Source organism: Zonotrichia leucophrys, chromosome 29, assembly GCF_028769735.1.
Source record: "Zonotrichia leucophrys gambelii isolate GWCS_2022_RI chromosome 29, RI_Zleu_2.0, whole genome shotgun sequence".
NCBI lineage: Eukaryota > Metazoa > Chordata > Aves > Passeriformes > Passerellidae > Zonotrichia > Zonotrichia leucophrys.
Window position 1 is genome coordinate 609,818 of NC_088198.1, and position 23,331 is coordinate 633,148.

Below are 23,331 nucleotides of genomic sequence, written 5' to 3' on the forward strand. Positions count from 1 at the left end.
GCCGGGCTCGGCCTCCCTGGGGCGTGAGGTTGGGGCAGGAGGAAGCAGCGATACAATCTGAAAGAAACCCTCGAGTTTTGGCCAAAATTCTGTTATTTTTTGCCCCATTGAACTCCAAATGGAGATTGTTTTGGTGAGGAACATTGGCCCTCGAGCCACAGGCCCTCTGATTTGGGATCACGGGTATCATGGGGTCAACCAGGTCAAAAAAAGTGATAGAAATCAAAAGCACCTGCTGCAGTTCTGTAGTTATTTCCAAGGAAAACACGAAACTTCCCAGGAGCACAATTTCCAAGTAATTCCGTGTTTGTTCTATCAGCACCAAGGGTACACAGCGAGGGACAGTGGCAATGACTCTGCCCCACACAGGGACACCCCAAAGCAAAGCTGAGCCCCCAGCTGTGGCACAAAGGGCTGCACACTCTTAGTTTTGGGCTAAAAAAGTGGGATCTCTGGATTACTGAGATTTTGGGAGTTTCCTGTGTTAGACACAAAACTTGTGTACTGTCCAACTCCAGATGTTCCACAGTTCTTTGTTCCCAGTGGGTCTTTTCTACCTCAGGATATCCATTATTCCCGCAGTCTGGACATCTTGGAGCTCTTGGACAACACTCCTGGATTTTGGGGATCTTTGGGGTTGTCCTTTGCAGAACCAACAGGTTTCCTTTATCATCCTTGTGTGTCCCTTCCACCTCTGGTGATTCCACAACCCGAGAGGTCAGGGACCTTTTGACAACCTTGAACTTTGGGGTTTTGTCGTCAGTGACCTTTTGTCTTGAGCAGGGCCAGGAGCTGTCCCAATGATCCTTTGTGTTTCCCTTCCAGCTGGATCCCCCATGGCCCCCCGGCCCTGTGGCCTGGCCGCGTTCCAGGAGAGCCTTTTGGGGGTTTGGGGGTTCCGGGGTGCGCAGCGGATGCTGCCTGGCCTCGCCTCCAACTTCCTCCCTCGAAGCCTCCAACGGCAGCTGCGGGGCCGCTCTGGGGCCGCGCCGGGGCCATGGCCGAGGGCAGGGGCGGCAGCGCCGGGCTCTTCGCCAGGCAGGTCCAGAAACACTTCAGCCGCGCCCAGGAGAAGGTACGGAGGTGCCACCCACCCCCACACCCCACCTGTGTCTGGGTTTGTCCTTCTGTCCCCCCTCAGCAATCCCGGGGTGGCCCAAAGGGCACAGCCCAGCTCCTTTGGGTGCTCACAGGGTGGGAGTTTGGGGGTTTCTGTGTCAGTGTCATCGTTACTCCAATGCTTTGTGGGATGGCATCTCCCAAAGCTCCCCGAGACACTTTGGCTTCTCTAATGGTGGGGGGTTCTCCACCCAAAATGCTCTGCAGGGGTTATGGGGGGCTGTGGGGTGGTGGCACAGGGTCCCTGGGCTGGCTGGCACTGGGGGTGCCCAGCAGGACCCAGCGTGGCCGGGGGTCCCAGGAAAGTTGGAGAGATCAGCACAGGAAGCGAGGGGGAAGGGCTGCGGAAACGGCACGAGCGGGACAATTCTCAGCTGCTTTTGCGGGGGCCTCCTTCCTTTCCTCTCCCCTAAAAGTAGCTGTGACTCCGCTTTTGGGGGTGACACAAAGACCCCTTTCAAACCCTCACCCTCCCGGGTTTCTTGGCCGGGGCTCGTTGCTAAATTTGGCTTTCCCACGGCTCAATCATCCCAGGCCAGGCTCTGGCTGCTTCCTGCACGCTGCAAATCTCCCTCCCAGCCGGTCCTGGCCTGTTCCCAGGGGGCCCAGCCTCTTCCTGGACATCCCAAATCTCCCTCTGACCCAGCCCCAGCCTCTTCCTGGACATCCCAAATCTCCTCACTCCCAGCCCTGGCCCCTTCCTGTGGGGTTCAAGCTGTTTGTGGGCACCCAAAAAGTCTCTCCTGCCTGGCCCAGGCTGTTCCTGGGGGTTTCAGCCTCTTCCTGGACACCTTAAATTTCTCCTCATCTGGCTTCAGTCCTTTTCCAGAGGGTCACTCTCTTCCTGGGCACCCCAAAACTCCTCCATGCCTGGCCCCAGCCTCTTCCCAGGGGAGCTCAATCTCTTCCTGGGCACCCCAAAGCTGCCCCAGTCCAGACTCAGCCTCTTCCCAGGAGGTTCAGCCTGGACACCCCAAATCTCCCCCACTCAGAGCAGCCTCTCAGCTCTTCTTCGGCCTCCTCATCCTCCTCATGGTGTCCCCTGTGCCCCACAGTTGGGGCTCGGGGTGTTTTGGGGTGCACAGGACTGTACCTGCGGGGTTTAGGGGGGGAGGCAGATTGGCGCCCAAAAATTCACCGTTTTCCTGAAAGAAATAAAAGTGCCAAGGAACACAGTGAGATTTTGCATTTCCACATCAATCCTGCCCCGCTGGCTCCTCGGCCCCCCCTTCAGGGGGGTTTTGGGGGGCACAGCCCGGGGCCCTCGGGGTCTGGCAGGGGCCTCTTCCCCTCTCTCCCCATCACAGGTTTTGCAAAAATTGGGCAAAACGGTGGAAACCAAAGATGAGCAGTTCGAGCAGAGCGCCTACAACTTCCAGCTGCAGCAGGTGACAGGGGGACACTTGGGGACATTGGGGACACCGGGGACACTGGGGACATGTCCTGATCCCCCCGATCCCCCTGATCCTCCCTCACTGCCCTGTTTTGCAGAACGAGGGTCACAAACTCTACAAGGAGCTCAAGGGGTTCGTGGGAGCCGTGAGAGGTGAGGAGCAGACCCGGGATGGACCCGGGAGAGCCGGGAACGGGGAGGGACCCAGGGCAGGACCGGGATAATAAATCAGGAATAGCAGATGAAATAAATCATACTACAATAAATGGATTATTCATTAAAAATCGGTATTAAATCAAAAGAAAGAATAAATAAAAATAAATATTGAGAATAAATAGATTGTAAGGTATGAATGGATAATAAAGAGAAAATAGTTAATAAAAATACTATACATGAGATAATAGATAATATAGATGAGATATATGGCATATATCTTACATATATGACATATGCAATATTTATTTTTATATCTCATTTATTAAAAGCATATGGGAGAATAAAGGGATAAATATGACAGAGAAATAATGAAGAGATAAAAATAATAGATATTAAAACTATAGAAAAGATAAAATAATAACATTAATAATAATAATATATTAATAAATAAATACTATTTACTAATAAATACTATTAATATAATAGTATTAGTAATAAATAAATACTATTACTATTCATAATATTGAATAATAATATAACGATGTTATATAAATTATTATTAATAATGTTAATAAAATAATAAATACTGTATGTGGGATAGTTGATAATAAATATATATGGGATATATATTATATATAGTATATTAAATAGAATAACAGATAATACCTATGTTATATATTGTGTATATATGGGATGATAGGGACAATAAATAATTTATAATAACACACCCGGGCTAATAAACAACAACAGACAGCAGTGAATAAATTAATAACGATCAGGACTAAATGCTAATGACAATGATAATGATCGTGATAATGATAATGATAACGACAATGATAATGATAATGACAATGATCATATCATGATAGTGATAGTGATAGTGATAGTGATAATAATAATATAGTAATGATAATGATAACGATAATGATAACTATAATGATAGTGATAATCATAATTATAATAATGATAATGACAATTATAATGACAATGGTAATGATAATGGTGATTTATCGTGATAGTGATAGTGATAATGATAACGATAATGATGGTGATAATATAATTATAATAATGACAATGATAAGGATCATGCCGGGTGTCTGTGCCCGCAGTGATGCACGAGAGCTCCCGCAGAGTGGCCGAGACGCTGCAGGACATTTACAGCCCTGAGTGGGACGGGCACGAGGAGCTCCGGGCCATCGCCGACGTGAGCCCCGGGTGTCCCCAGGGTCCCCTTGAAGCCCGGGGGGGCTGGAGGGTCCCGGCTGTCACTGCTGTCCCTGTCCCCCCAGAGCAATGACCTCCTGTGGGAGGACTACGAGGCCAAGTTGGTGGACCAAGCCCTGCGGCTCATGGAGAATTACCTGGCTCAGTTCGGCGACTTCAAGGTGCCCCCTTGTGCTGTCGGGCGGGGTTGGGGACAGGGGGCCCCGGGGGGGTCCTGGCTCACCTGTGTCCCCCCACCAGGAGCGCATCGCCAAGCGGGGCCGAAAGCTCGTGGACTACGACAGCGCCCGGCACCACCTGGAGGCTCTGCAGAGCGCCAAGAAAAAGGACGAGGCCAAAATCGCCAAGGTTGGCACTCCCCGGGACAGCTCCCGCTTGGGGACAGTCCCCCGGCCGTGGGGACAACGCCACGACTCCCCCGTGCCTCCCCCAGGCCGAGGAGGAGTTCAGTAGAGCCCAGGCGGTGTTCGAGGAGCTGAACAGGGACCTGCGGGAGGAGCTGCCGGTCCTGTACGGCAGGTACGGGCTGTCACAGGCCTGGGGACACCGCGGGGGCTCGGGGACCTGCGGGGAGCTGCGGGACACTGCGGGGATTTGGGGACATGGCAGGGATGGAGGTGACCGTGAGGGGTGTCAGGGTGGGGATGTCATCAGGCTGGAGGACACCACAAGGGCTTGGGGACATCACGGACTGAGGGGTGGGGGACACTATGGGGATGGGGGACATGGCAGGGGTGGAGGACATCACGGGGCAAGGGGACACTGCAAGGGCTTGGCGACGTCATGGACCAGGGGGTCGGGCGACATCGTGGGGGCTGGGGGACATCATGGGGCTGGGGGACACAGCAGGGACAGGGGGACATATGAGGCTGGGGACATCGTGGGGCTGGGGGACACGGCAGAGATGGGGGACACGGCAGGGATAGGGGACATCGTGGGGCTGGGGGACATTGTGGGGCTGGGGGGACATCGTGGGGCTGGGGGACACGGGCTGGGCATGGGTGCCATTGGGTGGGTGAAGTCCCCCCATGCAGGGAAGGACTTGCGTGGGTCTCTCCTCAAAGTCCGCCCTGGGGACACATCGGGGGTCCTGGGGGGACATCGCCCACGGGGTCCTGTGACAGTGGGAGGTGACAGCTCTGTGACATCCATGGGGTGGCCCTGAGGGGACATTCCCTTTCCGTGTGGGGCCCACAGAGTTGAGGACTCAGGGGGAGGGACGGGTGGGAGGTGGCTGAGCACCCCCAGACCCCTCCCTGTCCTCTCGGTGGACACCGTGGGGCACCCCCAGACCCCTCCCTGTCCCCCACAGCCGCCTCGCCTGTTACGTCACCGTTTTCCAGAACATTTCCAACCTCCGTGACGTCTTCTACAAAGAGATGAGCAAGGTGGGGAAGGCACCCCAAAACACGTCCCCCGCCACCTGGCATCCCCAGGTGTCCCCAGGCATCCCCGGGTGTCCCCCCGGCATCCTCAGGTGTCCCCAGGTGTCCCCAGGTGTCCATGCCTGTGCTGTTCCCCGCCCCTCTGGAGTCCTTGCTCCTCATTTCATTCATTCATTCAGAGCAGCCCGAGGATGTCCCCAGGTGTTGGGGGCCCTGCTGAGCCCCCGGGTGATGGGGAGCACTTGGGGGGACCCCCTGAAGTGTTTCTGTGTCCTCCCCCTCCCCAGCTCAACCGGGACCTGTATGAGGTGATGAGCAAACTGGAGAAGCAGCACTCGAGCAAGGTGTTCATCATCAAAGGCGTCCCCAGGTAACACCCGCGGAGATGAGGGGACGGGGGGGTTAAGGGGACATTTTGCCCCGCAGCCCCCACAAATGTGATGGAGGCTCCGGTCCCACAGTCCTGGGGTGGGCGGGCGCCTGCCAAAGATGGGCTGGAGGTGCTTCTTGGTGGGCCTGGGGCATTATCGGGGTCCTGCTGGATGGGGAAGCGCCCCCTGCAAGCTGGGACGGTGACACCCCAAGGATGAACCCCAAGCTGAACCCCTCTGTCCCCCCCGCCCCCAGCAATCGCCGCTCTCTGGTCATCTCCGCCCCCGTGAGCCCCCCGGCCATGTTCCCCTGCCCGGACAAGGCGCCCGTGCTGGACGCGGAGGTGACACCGGGGTCCCCCGGCGGGGACAGCGCCGCCACCGACACCGACAGCGCCGCCCCCGCGGAGCCGGGGGCTGTGTCCCCCGGGCCCCCCCCGGCTTCGCCCGCCAGCTGCGGCTCCCTGGACACGGCCTCGGTGTCCAGCGAGGAGAGCGCGGAGCAGGCGACAGCGGTGACAGGGTCGGTGTCCAGCGAGGGGACCCCGGAGGAGGCGACAGCGGTGACAGGGTCGGTGTCCAGCGAGGGGACCCCAGAGGAGGCGACAGTGGTGACGGGGTCGGTGTCCAGCGAGGAGAGCGCGGAGCTCGGTCCCGGCCGCGACAAGGAGCCCTCGGAGGAGGCGACGTTGGTGACAGGGTCGGCGTCCATCAAGGAGCCCCCGGAGGAGGTGACATCGGTGACAGGGTCGGTGCCCAGCGAGGAGCCCCCGGAGCCCATCTCCGACCCCGACTCTCTGTCCCCTGATCCAGAGCCACCGGCGACAGCCGCGGAGCCCGGGGGTGACAGCGGGGCGCGGGGAGGGGTAGAGGGCATCGCCACCTCGCTGGCGTCACTGATTTTATCCGAGGCCATCGCCCAGGCCGCTGGCGTCCTGTCAGCAGCGCCGGGGACAGCGGCGGGCACGGCAGGGGACAGCGGGGCCACCAGCGCCGAGGGTCGGGCGCGGCCCGCGGTGTCGCCGTCCCCAGCCTCAGCTGTCCCCTGCCGTGTCCCCGGCCCCGCGGAGTGTCCCCGGGAGCCGTGCCAGCTCGGCGGAGAGCGCGGAGAGCGCGGGGACAGCGGGGACAGCGCGGAGGCGGCGGATGCCGAGCCAGAGGTGCGCAGGGCTCAGGGGGGAAAGTTCTGGGGGACGCCGGGGTGGGAGCGAGGAACGCACCCAGGGCTGGGGACACCCGGGAGGGATGTGGGGACACGGGGACAAAGCCAGCCCGTGGGGCACCCTGTGCCGCAGGTGGGGCCGGACCTGCCCCTCCCGCGGCGGCCGGAGCCCCCCTGGACCCCCAACCCAGGGTGGGGGGCTCGGTCCCTTTTGGGTGGGATTCAACAGAACCACAAGGTGACAGCGTCCCCCCCCACCGTGTCTCTCCCAGGGCTGTTCCGGGACACCGGAGCAGGACACGAGCCAGGACACGAACCGGGACCCCTCAGGTGCTGCAGACCCCCCCCAGGATCCCCCCGAGTTCCTCAGCGCCCTCTGATCCCAGGGAAATGCGGCTTCTCCCCCAGATTCATTCCCCACAAAGTATTTTCCAGCCCCCATCCCGTCCCAAATAAAGATGGAAAAGGCAGGAAAAGCCCAAATCTCCATCTGGGATTGCGGAGGGGTCCGGGGGGATCCCACCGGTGGATTTGGGGTGGCTGAGGAATGTAGGGGAGGGAGATTGGGAGGTGTCGCTCTCTGCCCCGCTCCAGCACCCGTGACTCAGGGAAAAGGCGTCGAACCTGTTCCACCAGCTCCCGGAAAATGCGCTGTCATGCCAAAAAACCCCAAAACACCCCAATTTTCCCCTCCCGTGATGCATAATTCCCCCAATCTCCGGGATGATGAGTTTATCCCGCAGCCAGCGAGGGGTTAAACGGGGGAGGGATCCTGGGGAGGTTGATCCTCATTCCAGCCGAACTGGAAAGGTGAGGTAGGAACAGGGCAACGCCTTCACCTGGAGCCGCACATGGTGCCGGCAGGTAAGAGCTGCAGGAGTGGGATCTTGATCCCGGGATGTCCCTTCCCCCGAAATTCCCGATCCTGGGGGGCTTCAGGGGGCAAATCCCCGGCAACAGGGATCCGGACACGGCGGCACCGCAGCCCTGCAGTGAGGGACGGGCTGTGCGGCCGGTCCGGGGTGAAGCCGGAATGTCGGGGCTCGGCCGGGCGTTTTCCAGCTGGATTTGGGGTGGGAGGGGAGGGAAAGGCCGGATCCTGCCACAGGGAGAGGCTGAAAGCAGGAAATCCGGCAGGAAAGCTGAGGGGGAAACAGCGGGAGCAAAGTGCTGCTCCCAGGGGATCATCCCGAGGTGAGGGACAAGAAACGAGGGCGAGCAGCAAATCCCGCAATCCACCCGCTGGGGAGGGGAGGGGGCGGCTATAAAGGGGCTGCGGAGCATCCCGAAAGAAGCCTGGGGGGATGGTTTGGTGATCCCATCCTCCATCCGCCGGGAATGGGAATGGAGGGGCTGGAAATGCGCTGCCGAGCACACCTAAAATTCTGTAGGGACGGTTTGTTCCTCTCCCCTCATCCAGGCACCGGGAACGGGAATGGGGATAGGGATCGGAATGGAGGGGCTGTAAAAGCGCTGCCGAGCAGCCCCAAAAATCTGTAAGGACAGTTTGCTCCTCTCCCATCATCCAGGCTCTGGGAACAGGCACGGGAAAGGGAATGGAGCGGCTGTAAAAGCGCTGCCAAGCACCCCAAAAAATCCGTAGGGACAGTTTTCTCCTCTCCCGTCATCCAAGAACCGGGAAAGGAAATGGGGATAGGGATGGAGGAGCTGCATCCCCGGCGCTCCTGGAAGGAGGTTTTGGGATCAGAGCAGCCGCGCGGGGCAGGGTTTCCCTTGGGAACGGCTCTGGAGCCGCTCGGCCGGAGCGCAGGAATGAGGAAGATGAGTTTTTCACAAGCCTGCTGTAAAAACACATTTAAATGCATTCGGATGGGAATGATTCACTGTGGCTGCCAGCCCCCTCCTTCCGGGCTGGATCCCGGCCTGGCACTGCCAGAAATTCCGGGGTTTTGGGAAGCACCGGGGCCTTCCCGCAGGGAGGGATCCGTGGGGAGCATCCCTGTCCTGGAGAGAGCAGGAGGAGCTCCCCTTCCACCACCACGCGTGGTTGGATGGAAATCAAACCCTTCCCTCAGATAAATTCGGGTTAAACCTTTGGTGAGTCCCAGCACTCCAATCCTCGGGTGCTGTGGGTCCTAGGGTTGCGTTTTTGGGGTGCTGGGGCCCAGAACTGGTTTGTGCTCCTCACTGGCAATGCCAAACTCTTCCCAAAAAACCTTTCCCAAAGCTCAGCCCAGCCCCTGTTCCACCCAGCAGCGCCTTTTTCTATTATTTTCTTAAACCCCAGTTTATTTTTGGGGGATTTAATCCCGGTTTTTGCTCCGAAGCCGCCCGGGAGCAGCAGCTGCTCCGTGGGAAGGTCGAGGTTGGCTTTGGAGAGCTCTGTTGGGTAAGCTCGACAGCAAAACTGGGCTTAATGAGGGGCTGGGTTAAAGCAAAACGGGATTTAAAGCAAAACTGGACTGAAAACGAAACTGTTTAAAGCAAAACTTGGTGTCATTCAAAGTTGGGTTTAAAGCAAAACCGGGTTTAAAGCAAAACTGAATTGAAAATGAAACTGTTTAAAGCAAAATTTGGTGTAATTCAAAGGTGGATTTAAAGCAAAACCGAGTTTAAAACAAAGCTGGGATTAAAGCAGCTCTGGATCTAATGCAAATCTGTGTTTAAAGCAAAATCGTGTCCAAAGCAAACTCGGTTTAAAGGAAAGCTGGTTTTAAGGTAAAATCAGCTTTAATTCAAAGCTGGGTTTAATGAAAAGCTGGACCTTAAAGTGAAATTGAGTTTAAAGCAAAACTGAGTTTAAAGCAAAACTAAGTTTAAAGAAAAGCTGGGTTTAACATAGGACTAGACTAAAGTAAAGTCAGGCTTAAAGAAAAATTGTGCTGGAAATAAAATTGTGTTTAATGCAGAGCTGGGTTTAAAGCAAAGGTGGGTTTAAGAAAAAAAAATCAGGTTTAAAACGAAATTGGGATTAAAGCAGAGTTTGGTTTCAAGCAAAACTGGGTTTAAAGCAAAACAAGGTTTAAAGTGAAACAAGCTTAAAACAAAGCAAGGTTTTAAAGCAGGACTGTTCTTACAGCAAAACCGGGTTTAAAGCAAAGCTGGGTTTAAAGTACAGCTGGGTTTAAAGCGGAGCTGATTTAAGTAAGACCGAGTTTAAGGAGCGGCTGCTGCCGGCCCGAGCCGGGCTCTGCCTGCTCGGGTCCCGCCCTCCCTGAGCCCTGCGGGAGGGAACGGGCACGGCCCGAGCTCCCGGGGACCCCAGACCCGATTCCCATCGCCCCCAGCCTCAATTCCCGGCGCCCCCAGATCCAATTCCTGCCTCCCCCAGCCCCAACTCCCTGTGCTCCCCCAGCCCCAATTCCCGGGGCTCCTCCAACCCCGACTCCCGGAGCTTCCCAATCCCAATTCCTGGGGCTCCCCCAGACCCAATTCCTGCCTCCCCCAGCCCCAGTTCCCGGCTCTCCCAGCCCCAATTCCCAGCTGGCCCCCAGCCCCAATTCCTGGCCCCCCCCCAGCCCCGATTCCCAGTCCACCCCCCACCCAGACCCAACTCCCGGGGCTCCCCCAGACCCAATTCCCCATGGTCCCCCACACCCAATTCCCAGCTCCCCTAAACCAAATTCCCGCCTCCCACAGCTCCAACTCCCGGCGCTCCCCTAAACCAAATTCAGGGTACCCCAGGCCCAATTTCCGGCTGGCACCCAGCCGCAGTTCCCGGGGCTCCCTCAGCCCCCAGACCCAATTCCCGGGGCCCTCTCAGCCCAAATTCCTGCCTCCCCCAGCCCCAAATCCCGGGGTTCCCCCAAACTAAATTCCTGGCACCCCCAGCCCCAATTCCCTCCTCCCCCAATCCCAATTCCCGGGGCTCCCCCAAACCAAATTCCTACCGCCCCCCAACCTTAACTCCCGGCGCCCCCAGCCCCAGTTCCCGCCTCCCCCAATCCCAATTCCCGGAGCTCCCTCAGACCAAATTCCCGGCGCCCCCAGACCCAATTCCTGCCTCTTCCCAGTCCCAATTCCCTGCTCCTCCAGCCCAAACTCACAGGGGTCCCCTAATCCAAATTCGGGATGCCCCAGTTCCCGGTGCGCCCCCAGCCCCAACTCCCGGGGCTCCCCCAGACCCAATTCCCCCAGCCCCAATTCGCCCTCCCGGCCCGGCCGTGGCCCCGCCCCGCTCCTGCCCCGCTCCCGCCGCTCGATTTCCTCTTTTTTTAAAAAAAACCCCAAACAAACGGGATCGGATTCGCTCCGACCGCGCTGAGTCACGGAACCCCCGCGCCCCGGAGCCGCCCGGCCCCGAGCCCCGGAGCCACCGCCGGGACATTCGGGGGGCCCGGGGGTCCCCATCGGGCGCGGCCAAGGTGGGGCGGGCAATTCCCTAGCTCCGCATTTTGGGGCATTTTCAAGGACTTTCAGGCACTTTGAAGCTCTCAAAATTTGGGAGTGTATCCAGCCAGGGGCTGGTTCTTCCCTGTCCTGGCTGCGACCCCAGCCCCAGTAATTCCAGTGCTTTACTGGTGCTGCGACTTTTGGGGTGGTTTGGGGGGAAATCGCGACTTTTATCGCTATTTTTGGTAATTCCGAAGGAATCCCGAGCCTCACCTGGAAGGAGGCACTGGAAGGAGGGATCTCATCCCCACCTGAGCACAGGTGATGGGGCACTGAGTGGGAATTCACCCAAAAATAGCTTTTATCGCTATTTTTGGCAGCTCTGAAGGAACACGGAGCCTCACCTGGAAGAAAAGATCTCATCCCCACCTGAGCACAGGTGATGGGGCACTGAGCGGGAATTCACCGCTTTTATCGCTATTTTTGGCAGCTCCGAAGGACCCCAACCCTTCCCCTGGAAGGCGCCGATGCGATGGAGGGAGATCGGCCCCACCTGAGCTCAGGTGAGCACCTGGAGCGGCTCCTCCGGGCCCTCCCCGCCTTCTCCACCCGCTCCGCCCTCCCTGACCCCCCTCTCTCCCTGTGCCGAGGAAGACCCGACCACGCCGTACCTGAGGAAGGCTCCGACCCCTCCTGGCCATGAGGACGCCGACACCGCCGTGATCGCAGGTGAGGCCGGGCTGCACCGGCTGTGCTATGAATTAATTAAACAATTTGATTAATAAGGAGAATTTATCTCAGAATTAAAATACAATGGTAAAAAGGCCACAAGCAAAGCTCAGATCGGGGCTGAACCAGGTTGGGTGACACCGGGGAGGCACTTTGGCTCCTCTCCTCTGGGCATCACGAGAGAAAACTCTCACAAAATCTTTTTATAAATTTCCAAGGTCCCAGGGTTTCTTACTTTCTTATCATTGATCTTATCTTTTCAGCATCTTCATGTAGTTTTTCCTTTCCCACTGAGTTTTCCAAAACTGGTAAATAATTCACCTTGTTAGAGGGAAATCTCCTGCAAAATACATTCTAGGAGACACGGATTTATCTTATTGATGGTGCACAATGAATGGGGTTTAGTCAGAGGAATAATCCTATGGAATCAACATTTCATTCAGGCTGGGATTTTGGTGCATATCGCTGTAACCTCATCAGAGGGAATTTTCTCACCCTTCCTTTGGTGTGCCAGGATTTTCATCAGGTGACATTACTGTAGCCTGTAATGGATGATATGTGTAAATTCCTGCTGAGGCTACAGTAATCTCCCCTGATGAAAATCCTGGCACACCAAAGGAGGGTTTGGGCAATTCCCTGTGTTAGGAAAATTCATCCACAAACACCAGAGGTTTATGTCCAAAAAGGAGCCAGAGGAACCCTTTTGCTTTATTCCAATAAAGGGAGAGGCCATGGGGCATTGCCCTGGGTCTCTCAGATTTTTGGAGGACACAGCCTCATTTTTATCCCAGCTTCCCTCTCTTTTCCCCATTTCTGAGGTACTTGAGAGGTTCAGACTTCCCAGAACACCTGATACCAAAGATTCCCCTCTGATGTATAACCCTCCCTTTTAATTTTTAATTCTTATGGAATTTAGGGTTTTTTCTTCCCTGTTGTTTCTTTCATCTCTCAATGTCTAATTTCATTTATCAGCAAAACTGAAGTTTATTTGTAAAAGCAAATATCCTTTTCCATTCATCAGTCAGTGGAATCCTTCCCATTGTTTCTTTTATCTCCCAGCTCTGGTTTTATCCACCACCAGACTCACAGCTTGTTTGGAAAGACAAATCCACTATTTCTCTCACCTCTGATGAGATTACAGCGATATGCACCAAAATCCCAGCCTGAATGACCAAACGTTTCCCCTCTTGGAGCCTTTCTAGGCTGGGATGGAGCTGTGGGATGTGGAGTTGGGACTCCAAGGCTCCTGCCCAGGCTGGGCAGCAGAGCCCTGGGCTGTGACCGTGCTCACAGGGGTCTGAGGGTGAGGGAAGAGATGAGGATCTGACTCCAGGTTTCAGAAGGCTTGATTTATTATGTTATTATATATATTATATTAAAACTATAGTAAAAGAATAGAAGAAAAGGTTCTCATCAGAAGGCTGGCTAAGAATAGAATAAGAAAATATGATAACAAAGGTTTGTGCCTCGGACAGAGAGTCCAAGCCAGCTGGGCTGTGATTGGCCATTAATTAGAAACAACCACATGAGACCAAACACAGATGCACCTGTTGCATTCCACAGCAGCAGATAATCAATGTTTACATTTTGTTCCTGAGGCCTCTCAGCTTCTCAAGAGGAAAAATCCTAAAGAAAGGATTTTTCATAAAAGATGTCTGCGACACACCACACATCTACATGGCCAAAGGTGTCTCTGGGGTGAAATCACCACAGTTGCCACTTTTTGGTTCAGCACCCAGGGCCAGACAAGCTCAGGCACATCCCATGGGGCAATATTGGTAATTATTCCAATTCACCTGTCACACCTGTGCTTGCCCTGCAGTGGTGATCACCCTGGTGTTCCTGACCCTGCTGACCGTGCTGGTGGTGATTGGGATTTACCTGTACCGGAACCAGGGCTCCTACCTCACCTACGAGCAGCCCGAGTCCGACGCCACCCCGAGGGAGGAGCCTCCGGCCAAGGACAAGGAGGAATATTTCATCTAAGGACACGCCTGGGATCCACACAGATCCCGAAATCCCCTGGAGATGGAGGCCTATGTGGATTTTCAGGAGTTAGGATGCTACCTGAATTCCCTGTCATCAGGGATCTGCCCAAATTTCCTGGAGTTGAAATATCCCGGAGCTGAGGATCTGCTGACATTTGCTGCAGGTGGAGGATTTTCCTAAGTGGGAATCTTCCTCAATCCCCCAGAGGGATTTAGGGGCTTTACCTGCATTTCCTGGCTTTGGGGCTCTCCCTGAATTCCCTGGATTTGGGGATCCACCTAAATTGGAAACCTGCCTGAATTCCCTGGGGTTCTGCCTAAATATCCTGGAGCTGGGATCTACCTGAATGCCCTGGAGCTTGTGATCTCCCTAAATCCCCTGGAGCTGGGGCTCTACCTGCATTTCCTGCATTTGGGGTTCTCCCTGAACTCCCTGGATTTGGGGATCCACCTAAATTGGAAACCTGCCTAAATCCCCTGGGGTTCTGCCTAAATATCCTGGAACTTGCCATCTACCTAAATTCCCTGGAGCTGAGGGCCTATGTGAATTTTCAGGAGTTAGGATGCTGTCTGAATCCCCTGGAATCAGGGATCTGCTCAAATTTCCTGGAGCTGAAATATCCCAGAGCTGAGGATCTGCTGACATTTTTTGGAGGTGCAGGTAGTGGGATTGCTAATTACCTAGACGGAAGGGCTTACCTCATTCTACTGGCTAGCCCGAGGACCGCCAAATCCGGAGGGAGCCTCACCAAACAGGGAATATTCTCTAGGAATTCCCTGGGTTAGATCTGCCAAATCCCTGGAGATGGGGTCTAGTGGATTTTCAGGAGTTAGGATGCTACCTGAATTCCCTGGCATCAGGGATCTGCCCAAATTTCCTGGAGTTGGGGATGCACTGAAATATCCCAGAGCTGAGGATCTGCTGAAATGTTTTGGAGGTTGGGGATCTTCCTAAGTGGGATCTGCCTCATTCCCCTGGGGCTCTGCCTGCATTTCCTGGCTTTGGGGCTCTCCCTAAATTCCCTGGATTTGGGGATCCACCTAAATTGGAAACTGCATAAATTCCCTGGGGCTGAGGTTCTGCCTAAATACCCTGGAGCTGGGATCTACCTCAATCTCATGGAACTTGTGATCTCTCTAAATTCCATGGAGCTGGGGCTCTACCTGCATTTCCTGCATTTGGGGTTCTGCCTAAATTCCCTGGATTTGGGGATACACCTAAATTGGAAACCTGCCTGAATTCCCTGGGGTTGAAATTCTGCCTAAATATCCTGGAACTTGCCATCTACCAAAATTCCCTTGAGCTGGGGGTCTACGTGAATTTTCAGAATTGGTTGCTACCTGATTTCCTGGTATCGGGATCTCCCAAATTTCCTGGGCTGAAATATCCAGATGAGGACTGCTGAAATTTTTGAGTGGGATCTGCTAATCCTGGATCTGGCTTTACCTGCATTATGCTTGGGTTCTCCTAAATTCCCTGGATTTGGGATCCCCTAAATGAACTGCTAATCCCTTTTGGGTTCTGCTAATTCCTGGACTTGCCTCTACCAAAATTCCACTGGAGCATTTTGGGGATGCTATCTGAATTTTCAGGAATTAGGATGCCCTACCATGATATCTCCCTGGGGTGAGGGATCTCCTAATATTAATCCTGGATTGGGCTCTACCTGCATTCTGCTTTGGGTTCTGCTTAAATCCCTGGATTAGGGTCACTAAATGGAAACTGCCTAATTCCTGGGTGTTCTGCCAAAATGCTGGAGTTGTGATTCCTAATCGTCCTGGAGTTGTGATATACTGAATCTGTCAGGATCTCCAACTGAGCTCTACTGATTTTGTTTGGTGTTTGGATTTATTTTATTGCTCCTATAATTTATGAAGGTCCAAACCCTGGAAGCTGAATACTGGGGGCCCTGAAAGAGCAGGAGAAACCCAAATTCTTCCTTAAAAAAAAATGAAGGAAGTTCCCAAGCAGCAGGAAAAATACCAAAAATAATAGAGGAATCCCCAGCGTGGGCAGCAGCCAAAGGGGTTCTCAGAGGCCCAACAGAAATTTGTTACTTCGTTTAAATTTTCAAAATAATCTTTATTTTTGGTTTTTAGTATAAAAATCCACAAGTTCAGTGCAGCACAGAGAGTCCGAGAGCCGAGCTCGGGAACAGTCAGGGATGGTCACACACACACAGAACACAGATTCAGATTAAAGTGAAATATTTAAGATAAAATAAAATCGAATCTGAGCTCTTTCTTCATCAAGTAACAATCAAAAGGAAGAACAACATCCGACCGAGGATCCCTGAAGTGTCCCTCCCAAGCTTGTGGAGGTTTGGTTATCAATGCATTGATAAACCCATCGATAAACCCATTCACAAATACCCCATTCATAAAACCCACCTACAATCACCCCATTCATAAAAATCCATTTACAACGACCCCATTCATAAAAATCCATCTACAAACATCCCATTCACAAAAAATTCCTCCATAAACCACCAATTTACACTTCTTTGATAATCCCATTGATAACCCCCAAATCATCCCGACCCTAAAGAGGGAACCCAAGGGATTTGGGCGCTCCCTGACAGTTCCCACCCCGGCACAGATGCAAACAGCCTCTCGGATTTAAGGAATTCGGGTGATAAAAGACCAGGTTCGAGTTAAACCCAAGCGTTTGCTAATGAAGCATTAATTAAACCCGGCTCTAGCTGGAAGGGGGAGGATCCCACGGGAGCGGCAGCGCGGCCCTGGCACCGCTCATGGCTTTGATTGGAGCTGAAGTGCAAAAAATCCAAAATTACTGGGAGGGGGTTCAAAAAAACCCCAGGACAGAGTTCCTGGAGGAAAAGGTGGGAGAGGGTGAGGGGGAAACCTCGGGGGAGGCCAGGAGGGGCTCAGGTTTTGCCTCTGGAAAAGGAATTTTGCCTCTAAGGAGGAGATTTTCCCTGTAGGGGGAAGATTTTTGCCTCTGGGGAAGATTTTTGCCTCTGGGGAGGGAATTTTGCCTGTGGGAAAGGAATTTTGCCTCTGAGGATGAGATTTTTGGCTCTGGGAAAGCGATTTTGCTTCTGGGAAGGGAATTTTGCCTCTGGGGAGGAGATTTTGCTTCTGGGGAGATTTTTTGCCTCTGGGGAGGAGATTTTTTTTTGTTTCCTACCCAAAACCCACCTTTCCCAAAAAGAAGAAAACCCCGGATGGCTCCAGCAGAGGGATGTGGGTGGCAGAAGAGGAAACCCTTCCCCAAGGCTTAATTAGGCCATTCATTAATTAGAGCTGCATATAAATGAGTAAAGGGCGGGGCTGAGCTCGCCCCTATTTGTGAATGAACCCCCCAAGTGACCAAACCCCTCCCCGCTGTCACCCCCTTGTGTCACCTGTGGGGGGGGGGGGGGCCGTCCCACCTTTGGGGTCCCCAGGCAGGTACCGGGGGGGAGGGGCTGACGGGGGGGACCCCAGCCCCGGCCCCCCCTCACCAGAGGCCGAAGCCGCCCCCGTTTCCCCCCGGGACGCGCCCCTTGCGCGGGGGCAGCAGGACGGCGGCTCCGGGCGGCACCGGCACCGGGGCGGCAACCGGGGGGCACCCGGCGGGCGGCGGCTGCAAGGAAACAGCGACGGGTCACTATCGCGATAGGGGAGGGGTCAGTGTCGCGATAGGGGAGGGGTCAGTGTCGTGACAGGGAACGGGGTCATTGTCGCGATAGGGGAGGGGTCACTGTCACAACAGGGGATGGGTCACTGTCGCGATAGGGGAGGGGTCACTGTCACGATAGGGGATGGGTCACTGTCATGACAGGGGAGGGGTCACTGTCATGACATGGGATGGGTCACTGTTGTGATAGGGGACTGATCACTGTCATGATAGGAGACAGGTCACTGTCATGACATTGGGACAGGTCACTGTCATGACAGGGTGACAGCCAAGGTCAGGATCACAACAGGAGCAGGGACACGGCTGTGTGACAGGAGGGACACGAGGCCACTGTCACGATAGGGGACAGTCGAGGCCGGTGTCACACCCCAGGCGCGCTCTGGGCACACAGCGATGTCCCCAACCCCGCTGAGGGGACAGTGACAGGGCTGGGACACAGCCCTGAGCCACCCCTGAGGGCTGTGACACCTGGGCCAGGTGAGGGACACCTGTGCTGTCACCTGGGGACATCTGTCACCTGTGCTGTGACATGGGGACAGTGTCACCTGTGCTGCCACATGGGGGACACAGTGTCACCTGTCCCCAGGCTCCAGGTGGGATTTCCAGAGGAGCAGGAACCTCTGAGGCTCCAGGAGAGGGGAGCCAAGGGGGCCCAGGTGAGCAGGGCCAGGTGAGCAGGAGCCTCCTCCAGCTCACAGGAAGTGCCAGCCCAGGTGAGAGGTCAGGTGGGGTCAGGTGAGGTCAGGTGAGGTCAGGTGGGGTCAGGTGGGGTCAGGTGAGGTCAGGTGAGCTCAGTGGCCCAAGGCCCCCCTTGCCCATCTCCCCCCAGGCCACGCCCAGCCCGGCTGCGACCCAGAGCCACCTGTGATCCCAAATCCCACCTGGAAGTGCCCAAAGCCACCTGGATGGGGCTGGGACTCACCTGGGCCAGGGCCAGGCGATCTTCTGGTCCCTCGCCACCCAAATCCCCAAACCCCAAAGATCCACCTGCCCTCACCTGGATCCTGACAGTCCCACCTGTCCCAAACCCTCCGACCTGCCCTAATCCTTCCCACCTGTCCCAAACCCAACAGATCCCCCTGCCCTCACCTGGATAGTGCCAGTGCCACCCCAAAATTTCCCACCCCATCCCAAATCCCACAGATCCATCTGGTATCACCTGGATCCTGACAGTCCCACCTGTCCCAACCCTTCCCACCTGCCCCAAACCTTCCCACCCAAATCCTCAAATCCCCCAGATCCACCTGCACTCCCTGGGATGCTGGCAGTGCCACCTGTCCCAAACCCCCCCACCTGTCCCAGTCCCACAGACCCACCTGCACTCACCTGGATAGTGCCAGTGCCACCCCAAAATTTCCCACCCCATCTCAAATCCCACAGGTCCATCTGGTATCACCTGGATCCTGCCAGTGCCACCTGTCCCAAACCCCACAGACCCACCTGGTATCACCTGGATGCTGGCAGTGTCACCTGTCCCAAACCCCCCCACCTGTCCCAGTCCCAAAGATCCACCTGCCCTGACCCGGATGCTGGCAGTGCCACCTGTCCCAACCCTTCTCACCTGTCCCAAATCCCACAGATCCACCTGCACTCACCTGGATAGTGCCAGTGCCACCCCAAAATTTCCCACCCCATCCCAAATCCCACAGATCCACCTGGTATCACCTGGATCCTGACAATCCCACCTGTCCCAACCCTTCCCACCCAAATCCCACAGATCCACCTGCACTCCCTGGCATGCTGCCATTGTCACCTGTCCCAAAGCTTCCCACCTCTCCCACCCCCAGAGATCCACCTGGTATCACCTGGATCCTGGCAGTGCCACCTGTCCCAACCCTTCCCACCCCCCAGCTGCCCCTGCCCTCACCTGGACGCCGGCGGTGCCACCTGTGCCCAGCCTGGCCGCGCTGCCCACGCCCCCCTCCAGCAGCAGGGCGGGTCCTGCCGGGTACACCTGGCCCAGGGGCAGGAAGGCCACGGGGGAGCCCAGGGGCAGGGGCGGGGCCAGGGGCAGGTACAGGGACGCACCTGGGCACGCTGGGGACACGGGGGGGACACCAGCAGCGCCCAGGGGGACGAAGCTGAGGCGGTAGAGCTGCGAAAACAGCGAGGGCACACAGGTGTCACACAGGTGTCACTCCACCCAGACAGGTGTCACCCATACCCAGACAGCTGTCACCCACCCAGTCAGGTGTCACCCTCACCCATAGAGGTGTCACCCTCACCAGACAGGTGTCACCCCCTCAGACAGGTGTCACCCATACCCACACAGGTGTCACCCACCCAGACAGGTGTCACACCCCCAGATAGGTGTCACACCCACCCAGACAGGTGTCACCCATACCCAGACAGGTGTCACCTCCACCCAGACAGGTGTCACCCTCAACAGACAGGTGTCACCCCCTATACAGGTGTCACCCATACCCACACAGGTGTCACCTCCCCTATACAGGTGTCACCTCCCCTCAGACAGGTGTCACCCCCTCAGACAGGTGTCACCCATACCCAGACAGGTGTCACCCCCACAGACAGGTGTCACCCTCACCAGACAGGTGTCACCCCCTCAGACAGGTGTCACCCATACCCACACAGGTGTCACCCCCCCTGTACAGGTGTCACCCCCTCCAGACAGGTGTCACCCTCACCAGACGGGTGTCACCCTCACCAGACAGGTGTCACCCATACCCAGACAGCTGTCACCCCCTCTAGACAGGTGTCACCCCCAGACAGGTGTCACCCATACCCACACAGGTGCCACCTCCCCACCCAGGTGTCACCCCCTCCAGACAGGTGTCACCCATACCCAGACAGGTGTCACCCATACCCAGACAGGTGTCCCCCCCCCCATACAGGTGCCACCTCCCCAGACAGGTGTCACCCCACAGACAGGTGTGCACCCCTACCCAGACAGGTGTCACCTTACCCAGACAGGTGTGCACCCCCTCAGACAGGTGCCACTCCCCCCACACAGGTGTCACCCCCCCAGACAGGTGTCCCATGTGTCCTGATATTCTCTATCCCATGTGTGCCATGTGCGCCATGTGTCACACGTGTCCCGTGTGTGCCATGATTCCCATGTACCCCATATGTCCCACGTGTCCCATATGTCCCACATGTGCCGTGTGTGTGTCCCGTGTGTCCCATGTGTGTGTCCCGTGTGTGTGTCCCCATGTGTCCCATCTGTGTGTCCCGTGTGTCCCATGTGTCCCATGTGTGTGTCCCATGTGTGTGTCCCCATGTGTCCCATGTGTGTGTCCCCTGTGTCCCGTGTGTCCCACGTACCTCGGGGTAGGCGGGCTCAGGGCAGGGGGGCGGCTGCAGCAGAGGCAGAGCCGGGGGGTACCCGGGGGGGGCCGGGAACAGGGGCTGGGCTGGGAACGGCCCTGGGGGGACACGAACGGGTCAGGAGAGCCGGGAGCGAGGGCTGGGGCTGGGACTGAGCCCAAAACTGCCCTGACAGGAAAAGGCACCAACCCCGTGATCCCCCGAGGGCATCGGTGCCATCAGTGCCCACCCTGTGCCCCCCCAGGCAGCGCCCCCACGGCATCAGCCCGGCCTCAGTGTCCCCCCAATGCTGGCATCCCCCCCCACGCCTCCCCTATGGTATCACCCCCCCCCGCCCCAGGGCCTCACAGCCCCCCTCCTTCTCCCGTGGTATTTCCCCCCCAAATCCTCACATCCCCCCATCACCCCCCCATGGTATCTCCCCCCCAAAATCCTCAGCCCCCCCGCGCCCCCTCCCAAGGAAACTCCCCACAAATCCTCAGACACCCCCCTCCCCCTCACCATGGTATCTCCCTCACAAATCCTCAGCCGCCCCCCCCATGGTATCTTTCCCCCCAAAAACCCTCACAGCCCCCCGTGCCCCCCCCCAAATCCTCACACCCCCCTGTGCCCCCTCCCATGGTATCTCCCTCCCAAAAAACCCTCACACCCCCTCACGTCCCCCCCATAGTATTTCCCCCCAGCACCTGACACCCCTCATTCGCCCCGCCCATAGTATCTGTCCCCCAAAAACCTCAGATCCCCTCATCCCCCCCCCATGGTATCTCCCCCCCCCAAAAGAAAACCCTCACACCCCCCTGTGCCCCCTCCCATGATATCTCCCCCCAGGGTCTCACACCCCCCCGGGGCCCCCTCCCCATGGTATCTCCCTCAGCCCCGCCTCCCGGCTCAAAGCGAAGCTGAGCACGCGTCTCCATGGCAACGCTGGCCCCGCCCCTTCGGCCCGCACGGCCCCGCCCCTCACGGGCCCTTAAAGGCGCCGCTGCCCCGGGCGGCTCTCCCGGGCGGGCCTGGCGGCTCCGCTGAGGGCACCGAGGGCCCGGCCCGGCCTTGCCTTTGCCGTTCATGGCGGCGGCGGCTCCCGCGGGCACGGCGGGGAGCGAGGAGGAGGAGGAGGAGGAGGAGGAGGCGGGGGCGGCCCGTGGGGGAGGGTGAGGGACGGGGCAGGAAGCGGGACAGGAAGCAAACGTCGTGACGTCATCGCGTTCGGGGCGGGGCCACACCATCTTAAAGGGACCGCGGGAAAATTTGGAGGGGTGGAATGAGGGCGGGCCCCATAGGGGGCGGGGTCACGGCGTGGGGGGAGGGGCTGGACGGGAGGGGTCCCTAAACGGGGTCTGGGGGCCCTAAATAGGTCTGGAGTTCCATATTTGAGCATTACTAAGAATTTATTAATAAGAATAAGAATTTAATAAGAATTTATTATTAAAAATATAACATAGCATTAGAATTTAATATAAATTGCAGTTAAAATAAATATTTATAAAGTATTTCTAAAATATCTGTAAAACCTGTAAAGGTATATAATACATACTAGAATAATATCTAAAAATAGTAAATAAGATTAAAAATTATAATTTAATAATAGTTGTTTTGTAGTTGAATATTCTATATAATAAATACAATATTAACTATTAATCATAATATATAAATATATGTATATAAAATTAAAATATGAATATAATAATATTTCCTATATAAATATTAATTTATGCATTAATATATAACTATTTTAATGCATAATATATAAATATATGTATATAAAATATAATATGAAATATAAAATATATAAAATATTATATGCATAACAGTATAATATATTTTTAATAATTAAAAAAATCTGATAAAATAATGGAATATATAGTACATAAAATAAATATAATATGTATCACACCCTTATAATATGTATATACTATATATAAATAATCCATAAATCTCTGTACCCTTAAAGACCCCCTTAGGTTGTGAAATACCCCCAAAAGTCTCAAATTCCCATCATATAAAATACATAGATATATTATACTATATATATATGTATTTTATCTATTTTATTAAGTTGTTTAATATAATTTCTTGAGTATGTATAATGCATAGATTATATATTTGTGAATATAAATATATATTCGATATAGTCTATACATTCTATATATTATATATAAATATATAAATATATAAAATGTATAAATATATAAAATGTATAAATATATAGTATAATATTAATATATGCTAATAAATATATATATAAATGCCCAATATATAGCATAAGTATAATGTATTAAAAATATTCATTAAATCCTGATAAAATAAGAGAATATATAGTACAGAAATATATATAATATATATAACACCTATAAAAATATTACAATATTATATTATTATATATCAATAATATATAATACTATATATTATTATATATTTTACTATACATTATATTTATATCATATCATATCATATCATATCATATCATATCATATCATTTTTATCTATAAATGATCCCTAAATCTCTGTATGATTAAAGAGCCCCCTTAGGTTGTGAAATGCCCCCGAAAGTCCCAAATTCCCATTTTTTGGGGGGATTTTTCT

The 23,331-nt window shown here is 54.5% G+C and overlaps 3 protein-coding genes across 7 annotated transcripts; 2 read left to right on the forward strand and 1 right to left on the reverse strand.

Annotated features, from left to right (window-relative positions):
- The first annotated feature begins 974 nt into the window (after nt 1-974).
- BIN2 (bridging integrator 2) lies at nt 975-7,271 on the forward strand. The gene is made up of 11 exons (XM_064734801.1): nt 975-1,075; nt 2,427-2,507; nt 2,611-2,665; nt 3,778-3,872; nt 3,958-4,053; nt 4,133-4,240; nt 4,326-4,411; nt 5,205-5,280; nt 5,565-5,647; nt 5,905-6,808; nt 7,083-7,271. Exons 1-11 carry the CDS (start codon nt 998-1,000, stop codon nt 7,188-7,190), a joined length of 1,770 nt encoding a protein of 589 aa, XP_064590871.1. The 5' UTR covers nt 975-997; the 3' UTR covers nt 7,191-7,271.
- A 342-nt stretch (nt 7,272-7,613) lies between these two features.
- Nucleotides 7,614-15,357, forward strand: SMAGP (small cell adhesion glycoprotein). 5 transcript variants are annotated; one of them, XM_064734811.1, is made up of 4 exons: nt 7,614-7,674; nt 11,594-11,666; nt 11,758-11,832; nt 13,655-15,357. In XM_064734811.1, the coding sequence occupies exons 2-4, from the start codon at nt 11,636-11,638 to the stop codon at nt 13,816-13,818; spliced, it is 270 nt and encodes an 89-aa protein (XP_064590881.1). In that variant the 5' UTR covers nt 7,614-7,674; nt 11,594-11,635; the 3' UTR covers nt 13,819-15,357. The 5 variants fall into 5 exon arrangements, with proteins under 5 accessions (XP_064590881.1, XP_064590884.1, XP_064590885.1 ...); XM_064734814.1 differs by lacking the exon at nt 7,614-7,674 and adding an exon at nt 8,728-8,868; XM_064734815.1 differs by lacking the exon at nt 7,614-7,674 and adding an exon at nt 8,969-9,160.
- A 525-nt stretch (nt 15,358-15,882) lies between these two features.
- On the reverse strand, nt 15,883-21,899 carry DAZAP2 (DAZ associated protein 2). Its single transcript, XM_064734809.1, has 4 exons — nt 21,803-21,899; nt 20,746-20,846; nt 19,331-19,558; nt 15,883-17,409 (listed from the first exon to the last, which is right to left on the reverse strand). The coding sequence occupies exons 1-4, from the start codon at nt 21,813-21,815 to the stop codon at nt 17,284-17,286; spliced, it is 468 nt and encodes a 155-aa protein (XP_064590879.1). The 5' UTR covers nt 21,816-21,899; the 3' UTR covers nt 15,883-17,283.
- Between the last annotated feature and the right edge of the window lie 1,432 nt (nt 21,900-23,331).